Consider the following 18,825-nt stretch of genomic DNA (forward strand, 5'->3'; position numbering starts at 1 on the left):
AGAGTCGCGACATATGTTATTTTTTAGTTCTTACTTAAATACACTACGTCTATGGCAATTTTCATATACTGCTTAGGTTTCTCGCTACAGCTGGGGATAATGCGTTGGCGTTTTGCCTTAAGCTCAAACGACACTAAAAATAACTGCTTTCCTTTAACATTGCCTTTACTACAACAATTTTAAACATTTGCGTGAAAGTTTGGATAGTCAGGCTTCTGATCGCTGTCACAATGTTTCGGCCTAACACACGTAACCGTGACAGTGAAAAGACTAGCGCAGGTTACACTTGTGTGAGGGAATCCTAGCACGGAGTAACCTATTTCTTCGCCGAAATGGAGAGCTCACATAGGTTCAATAGGCACATTCTGTATCTAAATAGTGCTATTTCAATTAGCCCACATGGCCAAGTTATCAGTGTGTTCAGTTGTTCTAATATGGCGTCGCTGCGGCAGTAAAAAAAAAGACTATAAATTGAGCACACCGTACGCAATTAGCTATCGTTATCAGTTGTCTATCTCTAGCGATGATACCGATGATAATAATCCTAAAGGTTTATTGCTTGATAAGCTTGCTACAATCTATGCAAAGTCAGTATTTACGTGATCTTCATTGGTTTGTCTTCAATTGCCGTGCATTACTTGCTGACATGACGTCATTTCAATACTGTGCAAAACCCACCAGATTGTTTCAAGCTAATTTTACGCAGAATTTTTTACACCATTTTTTCCTCCGCTCATAATTTTCGCGACAGTGAAAGCTCTCTGAACTCTGAACTCTGGCAGCTAAACGCTGACGCTCCTTTTCTCGAATAAACGGTAAAAAAGGAAACGGCTTATTGCTCAGTGAGCCGTTTTGGCATGCTACTAAAAAACATTAAAGAAGCACGCCGTTACGCAGCGCTGCGGCTTAGTCTTTCGACACTCTTTCACTTGATAATCCACGACGTCAATGTGCCCGCAGCGCATCATGAAAACAGCATTACTGGGATGGGCGTGTGCGCTGTCGCTGACCTCACGGCATTCTTTGTGCTCGCCGCTGTTATTAATCCGCTGTATATCTTCTCGTTGACGGCGCCCGTACTATAAACAGAAGTTATGGTAAGGACAAGGTACAGGGTGGAGTAAGGGCAAGGCGATAGCTTTTAGCTACTGTGAGCAAATGGGAGCCAGTGATACTACGCACAGTCGACGTTTGAGTAGGTTAGATCCTGTGGTTTTACATGGCGGAACCACGATATTTCAATCGTCGTCTTCATCACGTCGTTGAAGCGCTCTTTCTTGTTCGTCATGGCTTGTAACAATGTGTTGAGCCCTGTTACCTTTTAGTTCGTTTGGTCCTGGCTTGCAACATATATAACTCCCTTTGAACGTTAACTCCCTCTCGGAGATTCTCGTGTCTCAGGACTCTCCGAAGAGAGTTAACGTGCACCTTTTAAAGGAAGTTATGCATATGCAGCAAGCCAGCACTCAGCAAAGAGAGAGTGAAAAGATTTTTTTTTCTTGGTGTGCGGTGCCGTAGACCCCGTAACGGTGAACTAGAAGAGGGGTGACAACGCGACCGTTCTTTTAAAAAAAGCTTCATTCTCGTCTTCATTCCCGTGGCAATATACGATTATGATGCACCCCGCATCAGCACACCCGGGATCAATTTTAACCCAGGGGGTTCCCTAACGTGCACCTGAATAAATTTCACCAATTTCGCTCCCTTGAAAAGCGGCCACCATTACCGTTAAGCTCGTAGCCTTGTATGTACATCGTAGAAGATGACGGTCCCGAAATCTTTTATTCTGTCAGTGACCAGTCACGTAAATTGCCGAATTCTGTCCCCATGGCAGGCCTCTCGTGCCTAAAAATCAGCGGCCCATAGGCGGTCCAGTTCAAATACAACGTTTCTTGTCTATTCTAAAGTAAAAACTTGAGATGTAATGTGGCAAAGCCTTATTATTGACGGTTATTTCAAGCTTGCCCTGCCAAGCTTCACACTCGTTTTTAAAGCTTTACGCAGTGTAGCTTGATACCGTATTTACTCGAATCTAAGCCGATGTTTCTTTTTTGAAAAAAAAAACGATGTGCGAAAGTGGGGGGGGGGGGGTCGGCTTAGATTCTAGTACAATGATTAAGTTGTTTTTTGTTTTTTTCTGGCCTTGCGAATTTTGGGGGTCGGCTTACAATCGGGGCCGGCCTAGAATCGAGTAAATACGGTAAGTGATTCTGAATGGACATTGGAGGTATGATTTATGAAGTTCTGGCAAGTTCTCGGTAATACGAGGTTCATCGCACATTGTGATTCGTGCGCCAAGGACTCAGGTAAGAATGATGTCTCCCTGGTCTTTAGAAACGACGAGAAAGCCGGTAGAAGGCGCATCTCGAAAAAAGTGACGGGCCTTACAGCTGGCGACTCACGCAAGTGTTATCATTGATCCATTGTTCCCGGTGAATATAGCAGCTGCGCATAAATGTATCTCAGAGTCACTTTGTTCGCTAGCCAACCTACAGAATGTCCCTCAAAAGCAAGCAATAATAACGTGCCTTTTTTTGTTCACTTGTGTTTTAAGGGCCGTCTTAAGCAGTAATAATTTAAAAAAAAAGATTAAAACTTCACTTTGTCTTGCTGCATAGTGACCTTTGTCTTGTTTGATTGACTTGTCTGGATAGTGATTGGAAGAAGTGCTCCCGCCGACATAAGTCTGATTTATTTATTGATTAATTGATTGATTGATTGATTGATTGATTGATTGATTGATTGATTGATTGATTGATTGATTGATTGATTGATTGATTGATTGATTATTGGATTGAGTGAGTGAGTGAGTGAGTGAGTGAGTGAGTGAGTGAGTGAGTGAGTGAGTGAGTGAGTGAGTGAGTGAGTGAGTGAGTGAGTGAGTGAGTGAGTGAGTGAGTGAGTGAGTGAGTGAGTGAGTGAGTGAGTGAGTGAGTGAGTGAGCGAGCGAGCGAGCGAGCGAGTGCCGAATAACACACAATCTATTTCGAACGTCGTAGTTATCCTTTTGGTGTGAATTTCCTAACCTGTTCTTCAACATGCAAAGAAACATTATTAGGCTCGCTTTTTTTACCCTGAATTTCCATCAAACGGTGGTTATAGCTGCCAGGACTCGAACTCACGACATTATCTTTAGCAGCGCAACATTATATCCGATGAAGCGCCGTGGTAAGTACCACCCTGGACGAACAATATAGCGTCGTCAGCCCTCGACCTGAAACGTGCCCTACCTCTGTCAGATATTATTACGGCAGCCAACGACGACACCCGCTGAGCGCGCCGCGTGCCCTGATTACTTTCCGGGACGCTTTCCACTGGGGTATCTGGGCTGTTGTTTTCATAACCGCAAACGTCCGCGCGCATACTGACACGCTCCAATATGTTGAGGTCCCCTCATTAAATCGCCTTGCAGCGGGGCGCTCGTAAAAAAATGAAGGTAAGTTTTATCTGTTGCAAATATGATGACAGAAGCTTCATTCGAGAAGTATGTAACATTCGCTAGCTAACGAGCAATGTTAGGCTTGAGGAGACTCGAACGAAACGGTGTGGCGCAGAGGTAGTGGTCGATATTCCTTTTCGCACTAGGGCGAAGGCATAAAGCTGGCGCGGCTATTCAGTGCGTAGGGCAGATCATTCATTGTCTGGATTAAAGGATGTGTGCCAAAAAATGTAAGCGCCGTCAGGTTGGCGTAGAACTAGCTGATTCGACGACATTGGCAAAATTGTCGTCATTACGAAGTGCACTCATCCTGCAGTGTAGACTTAAGCTGTGTGGTTGATAACTATGTGTGATTATATCAGTACTATGGATTATGCAATGACTGACGGTAATGCACGGGCGCTTTTATTTATTTTTTGTTTTAATTTTTATTTTATAGTGAAGCTGCTATACGCGAGTTTCTAACCAAAATTACGTGCATCCACAGGATGTGGAGAAAAGGTCGCGTCGAAAAAAAAATGAATCTGAGTGCGAGTGGCTACGTGTTTGTGACGTAGCTCCACTCCCGTGGCGAATCAGGCGCGCGTCTGCGGGGGTCATTCTCGCCATAGAGTTTCATAATTAGTACACTAGAGGGAAATCTGGCTCTGGTGTCTGTGAGAGCTGCAGCACATGGCGATTCAGCCAGCATGGGAATGATGGGAAGTACATGGGTTTGCCTAAGCTTCGTTCTTTCGGCTCCGTGTGGTCTGCAGCCACTTTGCCGCAAGACGAAGTTCAGCAAAAGCTCAGCAATCCCACTTCCCCACCTTGACCCTTTTAGGATTCAACTCGGATAGCGAGGTTCACAACGAGAGCTTCTTTTATCCGAAAAAACAAAAATCCAAAACCGAACATTAAGCAAAACCACAAGTGCCTTCGAAGCCAGAAGCCCGATGACTAGACAAATCCATGTATATATCCATCATACCCATGGCGGCTGAACGATCGCCGCGCGCTCCCTCTAGTCAATATCGCATGCAACTCTGTAATTCTCGGTCCGACTTTGTCATGTTCACTGAGCGGCCTTGGTGCGTCCGAGGAACAACAAGCTTACGAGGAGAAACGCGGAGAGCAGCGAGAAAGAACGCGCCCGAGTCGCCGAGCGCAAGTGACGTAACATAGTGCCGATTTTTTCTTTCTTCAATTTCCCCGCCTTCTATTGGAGCCTTCCCCTAACATTCTCTCGCTTAGGCGCACGTAGGCGACTGATTTTACACTGGCGCACGTATCCGTTTTCAATTAATGGATGCTCTTTCCTAATAAAAGCATACCGGTGCTATGCCTATAGTTACTTGCCTGAACGTAGTAAATCATATTGATACATCCAAGACAGATAAGTGGTCACGTATTAGTGATATGACATGACATGACAAGAAATTTATTGGAGTCTTGGGGAACTAGTGAGCCGCCAAAAACTGGAATTGACATTCCTGCATGTGAGTCCCTTTAACCCCTAGTTGTTGACATGTTTCACCTGTAAACGTATAGATTAATAACGCATAACTTGTTAGAAAAAGACCCGGACATTTGCCAAGAGTACGATTATACTTGCACAGGGAAATATATTTTCACTCGGAGTAGATTAGTCAAACTAATTACGGTTCTTTGGTGGAAAGTGCAATACACAACAAACGACGTTGGGCAAATAAAATAAAAATTGCCAGGCCTGCGCGAAACACGCGGCACAGTGACAGCCGAAGCTGGAGGAAAGTTCTTTCTAGAGCCCGCTTTAAGCTGTCTTGAAGGCGACTACTGCAAGCACAGTTGCAAGCTGCCAACCGCGCCATAAATCATCGTAATTTTGTGAAGCAGGGAAATACCCACTATGCCATTATTTATAATTCTGCGTAGAAGCGAGGTACCCCCTACGCGTCTCTAAGGTTATTATGCGCACTTTTGTCATGCTGTCGCTTATGACGATGAAGAATTATGGCTGAGTCCTTCGGAATAGTTGGCAAGGTTTAAACGACCCACTCGCTACGCAGTTCGCATTGCCTGACGCCCGGTGTCAGTTTACTCTTCTATCACGCCATAGTACATCTGTTAACGTGATTCCCTTACCGACATGACGCCTGTATAGGGTCTTTTTACGAGAGAGTTTCAACCACCGGCGTGACTCTGTGGTAGAATATTCGATTGCCACGCAGAGGGTCGGTCCGGGTTCAAATTTTTTCTTTCTAATCGTGCCGATAGCGGTTACGGACACCGGCGGCGGAGGACAATGGGCCGCCAAGATCGGCTGTTGTGATCTCGTAACAGATTTCGATGTAAATTGTTATTTAGAGGCAACTGTTGAAGGCGTTATCGTGTATGTGTCCGTCCGAGCACGCAGTTCGACGAACTGTCAGTTTCCTTCGTGCGAAGTCTTCGTTTGCTTTACAGTGCGTGAGAGACACGTTGACTATTACGTACGCTGCGTTTCCGTAATGGATCTCACCCTCGCGGACGTCATTTGGCAGGCGTGACTCCATTGCCTACACACCCTGCCTCCTATTCTTACACACACGCGCGCGCACCTTACTGACGTCCGCCACTCGTGTACAGTTTGTGGAAGTTGTGTACTCCGTCGAGAAGAAGCGAGAGGGCCGGAAGTTGCTCTCAAGTTGAGCAATCACCTTACGAGCGGACAGGCAAGCCGATCGAACGTCGCGACTTCCGCCGTGTCTTCCGTCAACGCGTCCGCGTACGTTGGGCTTTTTTGCAACCGACGCACCCGTTTTGTCTCGAGTTAGAGCATGCGAAAAGCTTACCAAAGCCCGTCAGTAGCCTGTCAAGATGGTTACAGTGTTCGACGGAGCGTTCTACGAAGCGTAGCGTATTTTTGTCTGTGAACAATGGGATCACGACCACTGCACGTGCAGTAAGTTTGAGCAGAGGTTGTCAATAGCTTTGTTGCCTATTTGGTTCCTTCTCCGATTGTTTGTGTGCGCGTGCGTGCAGTAGTAGTTGTAGTAGTGGTGGTGGTGGTGGTAGTACTAGAAGAACACAACATTATTTTTGCTTATGCAGTCTCAGAGAATGAAGGCCTCCGTCCAGGGCACCATTTACTGCTGCATTCAGGGGATACACTGGACGCGTCCCTCACTCCAACCTCCATTCCTCACCTCCCCCCCGCCACCCTCTGTTTAAAATTTCCATACCATATTTGACGTACGACGACGCCACTCCCGTATTACTGAAATTTAACAGCAAACAAAAACATTTTTCCCTTACATGCAGTGAAATCATGATAATCATTTGTTTTGTACAATTTAAAAAAAATAAATATAATTGCAACAACAACAAGCTGTTAAGCTCTGCGTTTATGCGAATTGGCATTAAAGGGAAACTAAACGAAAAGAAATTCGGCAGATCCCACGCCTTGTGGGAATCGGTTTAATGCGAAGCAGCCAGCGAATAGCTGTCCATGCTGCATTTCTTGGATTTGATCGAAGCGCTACAAGTTGGATCGGCGCGTTTTTGTAAGTGGAGTAGCTCTGTGCACATCGTGGGCTTACCAGGCACGTCGACTTCACTGCCGTTTAAAGGGTAACTTATGGTTTCACGTAACGTCGGTGATCCCGTTAGAGCAGAGACGTCCGTTTTATCGAAACGAAGTGCACGCTACGGTGGGATGATGCGAGTATCATTCGGTAGCATATTACTCGTAGACGAGCAACGCTTGGATGTAGCTTGCTGAATCATAGAAATACATATGTAGTGTTTATTAGACTGCTCCAAAAGCTGCTCTATCTAATTTTACAAGAAAGCAATAAACACTATACATATGTACTCCTACGATAAAGGCGTCATATCAGATTAACGTCTGCGGTTCCAATGTTGGCTCCGCTTTAATAGCAGTCTAATAAACATTGAATTTGTGTTCCTATTATTCAGCAAGCTATGTTGAAGCATTGCTTGACCCCGGAGGAATACATTAACGAAAGTTACGTATGCTATTCACATGATTGCACCATAAAGTGCAATTAGTTTCGACGTTACTGACGTATGTACTCTAACGTGAGGACTGACGTTACGTCGCACCATAAGTTAACCTTTAAACGCCAGTGTTGTCGACGTGCCGGGTAAGCCCACTATGTGCACACAGCTACTACACTTACGAAAACACGTCGATCCGCCTCGCAACGTTTGGCTCAAAGCCATAAAAACAGCATAGAAATTCTCGCTGACTGCTTCGCATGAAACCGATTCCCACAACGCATGGGATCTGCCGAATTTTTCATGTCATGACCGGACACTTACATTCGTCAACCCCTCTTACCTTCCCATACAATTTTGGTCTACAGCAAGCTAAGGAGGTGATCACGAGAGCACCCAGACGTAGGCGGATAGATAGATAGATAGATAGATAGATAGATAGATAGATAGATAGATAGATAGATAGATAGATAGATAGATAGATAGATAGATAGATAGATAGATAGATAGATAGATAGATAGATAGATAGATAGATAGATAGATAGATAGATAGATAGATAGATAGATAGATAGACAGACAGACAGACAGACAGACAGACAGACAGACAGACAGACAGACAGACAGACAGACAGACAGACAGACAGACAGACAGACAGACAGACAGACAGACAGATAGATAGATAGATAGATAGATAGATAGATAGATAGATAGATAGACAGACAGACAGACAGACAGACAGACAGACAGACAGACAGACAGACAGACAGACAGACAGACAGACAGACAGACAGACAGACAGACAGACAGACAGATAGATAGATAGATAGATAGATAGATAGATAGATAGATAGATAGATAGATAGATAGATAGATAGATAGATAGATAGATAGATAGATAGATAGATACCCTCAAAGTCGCAGAAGTTTGCTAAGAAATGCTTGGCATTTAAAAGTGGGAAGTTTGCACTAATTCGCGCAAAGGTTGGCACAGCGAAGCACGAGTCCCGTCGCCGCTCTCTGTGCAGCCTATTTCTCTGTAGAGCTGGGCGGCCTTCTTTGTTTCTCTTTAATTCGCTCTTTCTTTCTGCCTCTCTTTGTTTTTTTCTCTCTTCTTTCAGTTTTTTCTGTTTTTTGTCTCCGTTTATTTCCATTTCTTTCTTTCTCGCTCTCTTTTTTTCTTATCTTTGTCACTCTCCCTCTCTATTTCTCGCGTGCTTCCTTTCTTTCTATCTTTTTTCTCTCTCTTGCTGTTTCTTTCTCTTTCTTTGATTCTTTTCTTTCTCTATATATCTATCTTTCTCATTCTTTCTATGCTATGCTTTACTCTCTGCCCTCCTCCACACCCTCACTTTCCTTTCCCACCGCCTTGCTTTACGATACTATACAATACTATTCTTTGTTCTGTCAGCGCCGAGTAGTTAAGGCGTTCGCATTCGGATCGTTTGTACGCGGGGTTTGAATCCCGCCGCCTCATGAGGAATTTTTTATTTCGCCAAGATTTTCTCTTTCTGTATATCTGTCTCTCCGTTTTTTTCTTTCTTTCTTTCTTTCTTTCTTTCTTTCTTTCTTCCCCCTCCCCCTTACCCTCACACCTCTTTCGCTTTGTGCTTCCCCTTTGCTCTACGCCGGACAAATCGGCGCACGTGTTCTGGGAGCGAAGCACAATATGAAGAAGAGGGAAAGGAGATTGCATGCCGGTTTATGATGATGGTAATATGGTCACGACATGATCGCCGAGCGAGAACAGCTTCGCTGTTAAAAAAAAAACAATTTTTCTCGTACGAGTACATCACCCTTTCACAATACCAAAATTACCTCTCTTGCCGCGAGAGTACGCCTGGTAAGAGAGCAAACGCGCAGCAGAAGGAAAATGCTGGTAGCGACACCACCTTCAAATTTCCCCAACAATTGCTGTGACGTTGTAGATACTGAAGGTGTTTACTAAGGCCTACATAGCTCTTAATCGGGCTAAATCATGGATGTACGGGATGACCGCGACCTTCCTGGAATCTGCTAAAATCAGCACTGGCGGGAGAATAGTCGCGGTCATCCCGCACATCCATGGTTTATCGCACCGATTAAAAATTGGGGCAGCTCCGCGCTAAAGTGGTGCAAAAACTGAGGGAACAGCGGAACTGGTGGTTTTCCCCTCCTTTGCTTCCTTTGCCTCCTCTTCACCCTCACTCCTCTTTATTATCCCCTCGCTATACTATACTACAGATGGATATGCTACACTATGCCATCTCCCCTCCTCTTTTCCGTCTTCCTCGCCCTTACATCACTCCTCCACACCCTCACTTTCCTTTCGCACCCCCTTGCTATACCATACTATACTATACTATACTATACTATACTATACTATACTATACTATACTATACTACACTATACTATACTATACATGACAATGCTATGCTTGGCACATACCCGCTTTCTGTGGCGCATACCCACCCAGACAGAGAGAAATGCTTTAATGAAATGCTGGGTTGAAATTCGGTTTGAGGACAGCACTGTACCTAGGTATTGGCCGGGAAATGGAAATTTCTTCGTTCTATTGGGATCTTCGTAAAATCGAGTTTCGTTAGATAGAGTTTTAACTGTACTTCCTACATTTAACCCCGGAAAGCCGTGGACGAAAGGCAGGACGTTGTGATAATCACGTAATCACTTAATTTTCGTTGTTGCATCCACTCCGAAGCTCATTTTTCTTTCGAACTTGACCAACAGGGGGAGATGGGGAGCGCCCCCCGTAATGGACAAGTCTGCGCACGCCTATGGCAAGGCCTATGGTAGGTGCGATTGCTGGGAGTGGCGCCTACATTTCGATGAGCGCGAAATGAAAAAAAAGAAAATTGGCCGCGTTTCTGCGTGCATCGCTGCAAATGTCAACGAAAGACGATAGTCTTCTGCCATTTATGTTGTGCCTTGCCTCAGACAGCGCCTCCTTTATGCTGAATCGGCCGCATCTGGCTGGCATTGATAAAATAGAGGAGGCGCTGCGTGAGATATGGACGCCATCTGGCAGTCGCGTCGGGAAACATGAGCTTGTGCAGAACCCAGGGCCACTGCCAGATGGCAGCACCATATTGCCGGCAGAGTTCTTTTTCGTGCATAGCGTCGCATTTTCAGCGCAGCCTAAGAAACACTAGGGTCTTTAGAATTACGTATCTAGGTATTTTCTAGTAAAGGAACACACCACCTAATATTTACGTATTGATGTTGAGCCTCAGATATGCGTAATATTTGCTTTTTGATCGGCAATGTCCACAAATATGAACGCAGCTACCCCTGGGCGTTCAGCAAGTGCTTAAACTTTGGCCGGTTGGCTGAATTCTGTGACAGACAGACAGACAGACAGACAGAAATAAAAACAGACAGACCAAAATTTGTACGTTCAAGTATCCCAAGACAGACTATCGTCTATAAAAAAACTCAGGTTGCTTCGCACTATTGGTGCCAAACATGAAGGAAGTGCAGAGCTGGGCGGCCTTCTTTGTTTCTTTTTATTTCTCTCTTTCTTTCTTTCTTTCTTTCTCTCTTATCTCCCTCTCTTTTCTATGTCCTTTTTTTGTCTCTGTTTATTTTTGTTTCTTTATTCGCTCTTTCTATCTTTATTTCTTGCATTTCTCTCTCTTGCTGTCTTTCTTGTCTTTCTCTATTTCTCTTTCTTTCTATGCTATACTCCACTCCCTCCCCTCCTCCTATCCCCTCTCCTCCCCCTCACTCCCCTTTCGCACACCCTTGCTATGCTATACGATACAAGGCTATGGTATGCTCTGCTAGAGTGGCTGTATAGCCGAGTGCTTACGACGCTTGCCTTCGGATCGCGGGTACGCGGATTTCAATCCCGCCTCGCCATGAATTTGTGTTTTTCTTTATTTCTATCTTTCTTTCTCTCTCTCTTTGTACTCGTTCTCCTACTTATTGCATCCTATGCCGGACAAATTGGCGCGCGTGTCCTGGGAGCGAAGCAAAAGGTGAAGACGGCGAAGAGGATGAAGACAGCGCGTGCCGGTCCATGATGATGATAGTTTCTGTCTACGGTTAACGTAACAACGCCAAGCTTAACAGTTCCGCTGTAAAAATTGGGGGACGCTTACGCTTCGCCTTTAAGAGTTGAACGCGATAGCGATATCCCGCTCCATTCTCATCGTGCTCTGTTTCACTTGTCATTATGTTCAGTCGCCCGGTCACAAACACACACACACACTCTCTCTCGACATACCTATAGTAAAGGTAAAGGTTTCCGCCCTCTTCAACAGCACTTTTATGACAACAGTGTAACCACTAAGTGTGTGTAAGAGAATGCGCGCACTAATGTGTACGCCCTTTGTAATGAGTGGCATGCTTTAAACTAGCAGAGATTACGCGCGTGATACTTTTTCGAAGTGACGATGCACCCCCTATACGTTTTCATAAGGGAATACGCGCGGTAATGTGTGTGCCTTTTGTAATGGGTGGCCGGCTTTAAGCCACCAACTCATTATGCAATTTACATGGTGTAACGCCCGATGGCAATATACGCTTGTACCCCATTTTACAGCGATATTACATCTCGTATTGTGACACCTGTGCACAGGACGCGTATGTTTGTGAAGCATTAAAGTTAATTTCAGTGCAGTTCCAAGTAATCAAATGGCTCTGTGATAGTGACACACTGATGCAACGCTGCCTTGTTATAACTTCGTGCATTTGTGTGTACCTTGATCTTACTGTGCCTTTTGCACCAGGCAATAAAGGAAAAAAAAGTGGCTCTGTGGTAGAACACCTGCTTGCCACGCAGACGGCCTGGGTTCGATTCTCACTCGAACCTAAGTTTTTTTATTATTATTGATTTTATACAAGATAATTTTTCGCTCACAACCAACGACGCCGACACAGGGATTTCTGTGGAACGAGCTCTTTAACGCTATCGCGCTAAAAACGATAGCGCACATTAATTAAGCTGCGCGTTAACGAACTCTGGGTTGTGAAAACTTATGCGGAGCCTTCCATTATTCCATTACGGTCCACGCCATGAAGACCGCGCCGTTTCGCTTTGAGACATGGAAACCAGTGAACCGATAAGACCGGTTCTTCTTCGAATCTACCTTATGTCATCTGCCAAGTACACGTAACGCAGCTTATGCGAAGGACCGCCAAAGCTTTATCGTGGTTATCTACATTCAATAGGCTAAGAACAGTGACACGAGGAAACATATTGTAATGTATTGTCATGCAAGGCTTGTCAGTCATCAACTCGAGTGGTCATACAAGGAGATAACGGCCGAATACGGGCTCCGGATTAGATAACTGAGGTGGAAAAAGTCTGGTGCATGAAATCTTACCACGAAATGTGTACGCCCACTGATATCATTCAGGGCGTAATTGTATCAATAATAAATGTTGGGATATTACGTCGCTATACCACGATATGGTAATGAGGGACGTCGTAGTGGAGGGATCCGGAAATTTCGACCACCTGGGGTTCTTTAACGTGCACCTAAATTTAAGTACACGGGTCTCAAGCATTTTCGCCTCCATCGAAAATGCGGTCGCCGCGGTCGGGATTCGATCCCGCGACCTTCAGATCAGCAGTCGAGAACCGTAACCACTAGACGGCCGTGGCGGGTGGACGTAACTGTACTATTAGATGGTAGGATAACGCGGACGGGGCGGAAGTCCACTATGATTTCTAGATGTGTTTGTCGGGCCACCATTTTGTGTCAAACTTGAATTAGAACAAATGCTCAGAGGAAGATGGAGGCTTGAAGTGGTGATAAAATGTTGAACATGGAATGGCCACCGCTGCAAACTTTTCGACAAGAGGACGAGTCTAGTGCCAGGCCAATACTTGAATTAGCCAACTGTGCGACCTGGATGGTTGGTGTGCATAGATAAAGACGAATACCACAGGTGGGAGGGAAAAGTGACAGCCTACTATACACTCCCGTCCCGTAAGCGCGATAGCCGAAGTTATGGATGCTGGAATTCGTTGTGGACCCTTTGTTCTGCTCTTTCAGTGCAGAACAACGACCGGCGACGCTTTAGCTGGCGTGGTGGCTGAGTGCTTACGGTATTCGGCTACTGACACGAAACACGCGGCTTCGATCCCGGCCCCGGCGGACCCTTTTCGATGGAGGCAATATGCTAAATGGTCTTGCAGTGTGCGATGTCAGCGCCGGTTAAAGAGCCCCACGTGGTCGAAATCATTCGGAACTCTCCACTACGGCTGCTCTCGCAGCCCGAGTTGGAACGTTAAACCCCACGAGCTAACTAACCGGCAACACAGCAATTCATGGCTGCACACAGTCGCCCATTAAAGTTTATTACTTTTTTTTTCAATTGCGTTTTTTGGCAGGCCTGCATCGAGCTCGGCACAGGCTGGAGCAGAGTTCTTATTCCGTCGCTTTATCGTGGGCACCGCTATCACGTCAATCGCGCTCTCTTGGCGCGCAGTACGCGTATACGCATTCTTCGGCGAAGAAACGTCGAAGCACTCTCTCCCCGCGCCCCTTCTCTCTCCTTCCTGCGAAACTGAGCTGTCGTTTTTTTTTTTTTTTTTCGCACCCTTTCTCCGTTCATTTGTAGTCAGCTGTTTCTCTTCTTTTTCTTTCTTTCCTGCGTGTTACCTCATTCTCTATTCTTTTCCTTTCGTTCATTTTCTCTCCTTTTTCAGGCGCTGCTCGTCTACCGCGGTGCCTGTCGATTCTCGCCCCGTGCGACTGCTTCGACGCCGCTACCTGTTCTAAGGTGCGAGGGGCGCGCTAGCCACTGCGGACTCTGACACCAGGTGCCGGCAGACGACGGGTTCGAAAGACGCCTCGGACGCCATGGTGGCGGGTGATTCGGCTCCGACAATGACCGCTACTACGCTGGACGCATCTAAGCTCGAACTCGATCACAAGACGCAACAGGTAAGCATCCATGGCAAGCCCGTCGCTTTTGCTATAATTTGCGGCACGTGCCTGGAATGCCCCAATACATGGGCTTTTAGTCTGCGACGCTACGTTGCAAAAGCATCTGCAGAATCACTGTCATTTTAGCAGAAAACGTGGACCGCGAAACCAGGAAAAAATAAGGGTCGCCGTGGTGGTGCGGCGCTTAAGGTGTTCGGCTGCTCACCCGAAAGTCGCGGGTTCGATCCCAGCCGCAGCAGTCTCATTTCGATGACGGCAAAGTGCTAGAGGCCCGGTTACTGTGCGATATCAGTGCACGTTAAGGAACTCCAGGTGGTCAGAACTTCCAGAGCCGTCCGTACGGCGCGCCTCATAATCACATCGTGGTTTTCGTCCGTGAAACTCCAGATATTATCATAAGCCAGGAAAGGAGGCACGAAACTGCGCTCACTATAAGTAGCACGTTTATTGTTTGCTTCGGTAAGCGCCTTTGTAGAGCACGGAACAGGGCAAGTGAATGGGTGGCTGCCAGTGTTCTTTCAGCTGATGAAAACCCTGCTTGCTGTATTTAGCCGGTGTGAGTAAAGCTTTTTCTTTTATCAGAAATAATATGCGAGAAAATTTCTTATCGGCTACTGCCTCAGTTATAAATTCACAGAACATCACTTTAGTGCCTTCTGGGCATGATTCCACCAAAGCCGTACGTATTAGGTTTATAACATCACAAAGTACATCAGTCGAGCTTGGGCAGGGTAACCAGTGTTGCCGTTTGGTGGAATTGAAAAGGAGCCAGAATTCAAGCTAAATGTAGCCAAGGTAGTCATTCCAATTTTAACACTATATTTGGAGCCAAATAGAACAGAAGTGGTATTATGAGTAGATATCTTATTGTGGAACAATAAATGGTGCAATTTGGAATTCGAAAGACCATAGAAGTAAGAGCAGTGTTTCCCTCTTGCTTCGTCTCCAAGCCACCGGTAAGTTGCAAATAAATTAATAAATTATAATTAATTCAGTCCGCAATGCATATATTTTAAGCAATATAGATACAGTTCTTGCCAGATACAGAGTAATTTTGGAACATCTCAGCCAACAAGTCAGTACGAACACTGCAGTAGGTTTTCCATGAACCCTTTGAGACGCTATGTACACAATTGTGTACACCACTTGCTTTTGCTATTTGTATCGACTGGGAGCTAAGAAAGAGGAAGATACATTGAGGTTTGGATGAATTGAACCTCCTGCATAATAACTTTGTCTTCATTTAACTTCATTTTGTAGTGTTCTGTTGCATATGATCACTTTGCTAAAGGCACTACCATTTTCGACGAGTCGTTCGACGTGTCGCTTCCCGCGACCCACGTCAAAAGTATAATTTTTCTTTGCTTAACACGGACATTACCGAAAACGAATTCCCACTATGTTTCTAGCTTGAGATTTCATTCTATTTATGGACGAACAGAGCATAATAGGCTTCAGAATAAATAAATATTTAATAACAAAATAATTAGGAATTACTACTATAACATATATAAATTAAAGTAATACGACAATATTTTTGTTGCAATGTAATATCGAGTGCCTTGAAGTAACATTGTATCGATCTGACGCACTTACACACAGTTCTTCATAGGTGGCGTCTGAAAGGGTTAAAGCCGCAGATCGAATTTGATGAGTAAGGGCTTGCACGATACCAGTCCAGCTTCAGATAGTGAAATCTGGCTGAGATGAACAGCCCAGCTTTATTTTGTTGCGGTTCTCTGTTTTTGTCAAGTTCACACAAGAACACGCGCTGCGCAACAGAATCAGAAACTCGCGCGTAGCATCGGCATACATGGCCGACAACGTGAGCCGCGTGCTACTTAGGCGTATGTCATAATGCACGCAACTTCGGCACTTCGTATTTGCAGGTGCGCCGCGCGTTGCGCTGGGGTGCCACGATGCGCGCCAGATGGCGGGCGCGCATCGGCTGACACGGCAGAAAAGCTTGGAAACAGTATATTTATCTTAAAGTAATCTGAAAACATGGCTAAGTAATATGCGAAAACAGAAGTTAAGAGTAGCGAAAAAGTATCCATCACTTCACGCAAAGTCTGCATTCGTTGGTTTTCTCCTTTTCTTTCGACCGTGTCGCCAGCCGTCTTAATAACCTAAACGAGTTCTTTAATACGATCAGCCACGTTATCGATAGTTTTGATTCGTGCGTGTGTCATGGTTCCGAAGACGTTGTAAGTACGGTATGATTATGGACTATTTCATGAAACATTGGCTAAGGTTGTGTACTTTTTTAGGATTCCTATAAATTGTGATCGATTATCTTTAGCATTTGGTTTTATTTGCGCAATTATTGTAGCCAGCATTGTTCAGTGAAATGCGGGTTGTACACTCTTATTCAGGCCTCGCTTAAGTGCTACATATAGCCAGGAAACCGGACATTTTTCGCCTGGTTTCCTGGATATAGCCAGCATTTAACCAGGACCTGGTTGAGACTGTAGCGCCAGGTAACCGCGTTATGAAAGAAAAGAGACACGAGGCGCCCTTTCACCAACTAGCCCGTATTCAAACCCTTGTCCGGTCAATTGTACGGTAAGCACAATCTTCTGTCATGCAACATTAACTGATCGTGCTTTAACTGCCGGCAAGTGATTCAAGGCTAGTTCCACCTTCAGCGAAAACTATCCAGCTACTCCCTAAATAAGCAACAGCGTAACACCTAAGTTTTTCACATTTTTTCCTCTGAAAGAAACCTCGATGTCGTGACGTTCTGTGCTACAACAGAAATGCAGCGCTGGTAAATAGAAAGTCAACATGCAAGGAATAGCTACAACTAATTACGGCTAACACGTAGTCGCAGCACTAGTTTCAGGAATAAGCTACATGCATCAGTCTACCACTAATTCAAGTGATCAAGAAAGGGGCTTTTCTCCCTCGGTTCCTTTGTCAAGAAACGGAGACCAATCGATATCATTTTTTTGCCGTTTCATGCTCTACAAGGTTTTGTTCGAAAGCGATTAATAGACGTCAAAGAGCGAGTGACTGACGTATCGTATGCTTTTGCTAGTAACATACATGTTGAAACGTGTAAACGGCATGCTGCAGTTTGTTAAATTCACGCTGCTGAGGCTTTGGAGTATGGTGCGACACGCTGCTGAGCTCCACAAACTTATGTGTGTTCAGGCTATTCGCTTCTTAGTAAACGAGTAGCGATCTGATGCCGAGGCTGTGTTAAACGTTCGCGGCCAGACGCAACATGCACTGCACAGAAGCATAACTTACAGAGACGTGCAAAAGCATTGTTTCGACAACCCGGAAGCTGTACGCTCGAATACCATTTGCATTGTTCAGCAGCTCGAGGTTTCTCCGAGGAGCCACTTTTTGTGTATAGTACGTAGTTAGTTAGAGTCATTGCTTCTGGCCGCCGGACCTAATTTGGCGACTTCGCATTATGACGCAATAAACTTGGTCGCAGTTAAACCACTTGGCGTAGCAAGATTCAATTTCGGACGGGTGATTTAAGAGCAAACGGCTTTTTATTTTGCTTAGTGATCGGCCAATCACGCCTTCCCATACTTCAGCTTGATATGCGCATATTGGGTCTCCTCTCTTTGCTTGAGATGTCATAGAACAGCGGTAGGCTTAACCTAATGACGTCATCAAGGAACAAAAGCCCCTTAGATTTGGGCTGCCGTAAAACGTGCTAACTGAACGATGTATGGCGCAGGCTTCGATAAGACATGGTCAATGTTAACTGCGCGCCGCAAGTGCAAGTATTTTCGCTCCACTTTTGCACAACATTTTTTCTGAAGCACTAAGTAGCATTTTATTTAAAAGCTGCGAGATGAGATTGGAAAATAAATTATACTCAAATGCGGTCCTTTTTCTAAAAGCAGCGTCAAGTCATCCTTGATAATATACCAAGCTAAAATTAAAACGTCTGCGTGGGTTCCAACTCGTGACCGCAGTACACCGTCGCGACTCTTAAAAAAAAAGAAACGACGCAATAGCATACTTTTCGCCTGTTTCTATAAGCTACAGTGACCTTCTTTAGAAACGTGTAAGTGCATGCGCGGCCTGTCGCTATGTTTATTCGGCACCTTAAATAAGCTCGAACTCGTAAAGTGCCTGACGGCCTTTCTGGGCAATTTGTCAGGCAGTAAACTGAAAAGTACATGCCTCTGTCTTAAGGAAGCACGAACGCTAGTCGAGGCTAAGCAGCACAGCATTGCACAAGGCATAACTTGTTGTATGAGCGTTTTAGCGGCGCCTGCGTTACATATCAGCAACAAATACAAGAGGGAGCATCAAACTAACTGTTGAGCCGGGGTTATACTTGTCATCTATGCATTAGAATCTTAATAATAACAATGTTCGGGTTTTACATCCCAAAACCACCATATTGTTATTGATTTTGAGGGACGCCGTAGCGGACGGCTCCGCAAATTTCGACCACCTTAACGTGCACCTAAATCTAAGTCCACGGGCCTCTAGCGTTTCGCCTCCATCGAAATGCGGTCGGTTCGATCCCGCGACCTTAGGGTCAGCAGTCT

The 18,825-nt window shown here is 45.2% G+C and overlaps 1 protein-coding gene across 4 annotated transcripts in view; it reads left to right on the plus strand.

Annotated features, from left to right (window-relative positions):
* The window catches only part of LOC119394431 (sodium-dependent phosphate transport protein 2B), a 138,694-nt gene that overhangs the window by 52,853 nt on the left and 67,016 nt on the right, over positions 1-18,825 (plus strand). For all 4 annotated transcript variants that reach the window (XM_037661734.2, XM_037661733.2, XM_049415781.1 and 1 more), the window contains exon 2: positions 14,059-14,296. In XM_037661734.2, coding sequence (XP_037517662.1) covers positions 14,213-14,296 — 84 coding nt within the window. In that variant the 5' untranslated portion in view covers positions 14,059-14,212. The remainder of the gene's footprint in view (positions 1-14,058; positions 14,297-18,825) is intronic.

Source organism: Rhipicephalus sanguineus, chromosome 5 (genome assembly GCF_013339695.2).
Source record: "Rhipicephalus sanguineus isolate Rsan-2018 chromosome 5, BIME_Rsan_1.4, whole genome shotgun sequence".
In the NCBI taxonomy this organism is placed as follows: domain Eukaryota; kingdom Metazoa; phylum Arthropoda; class Arachnida; order Ixodida; family Ixodidae; genus Rhipicephalus; species Rhipicephalus sanguineus.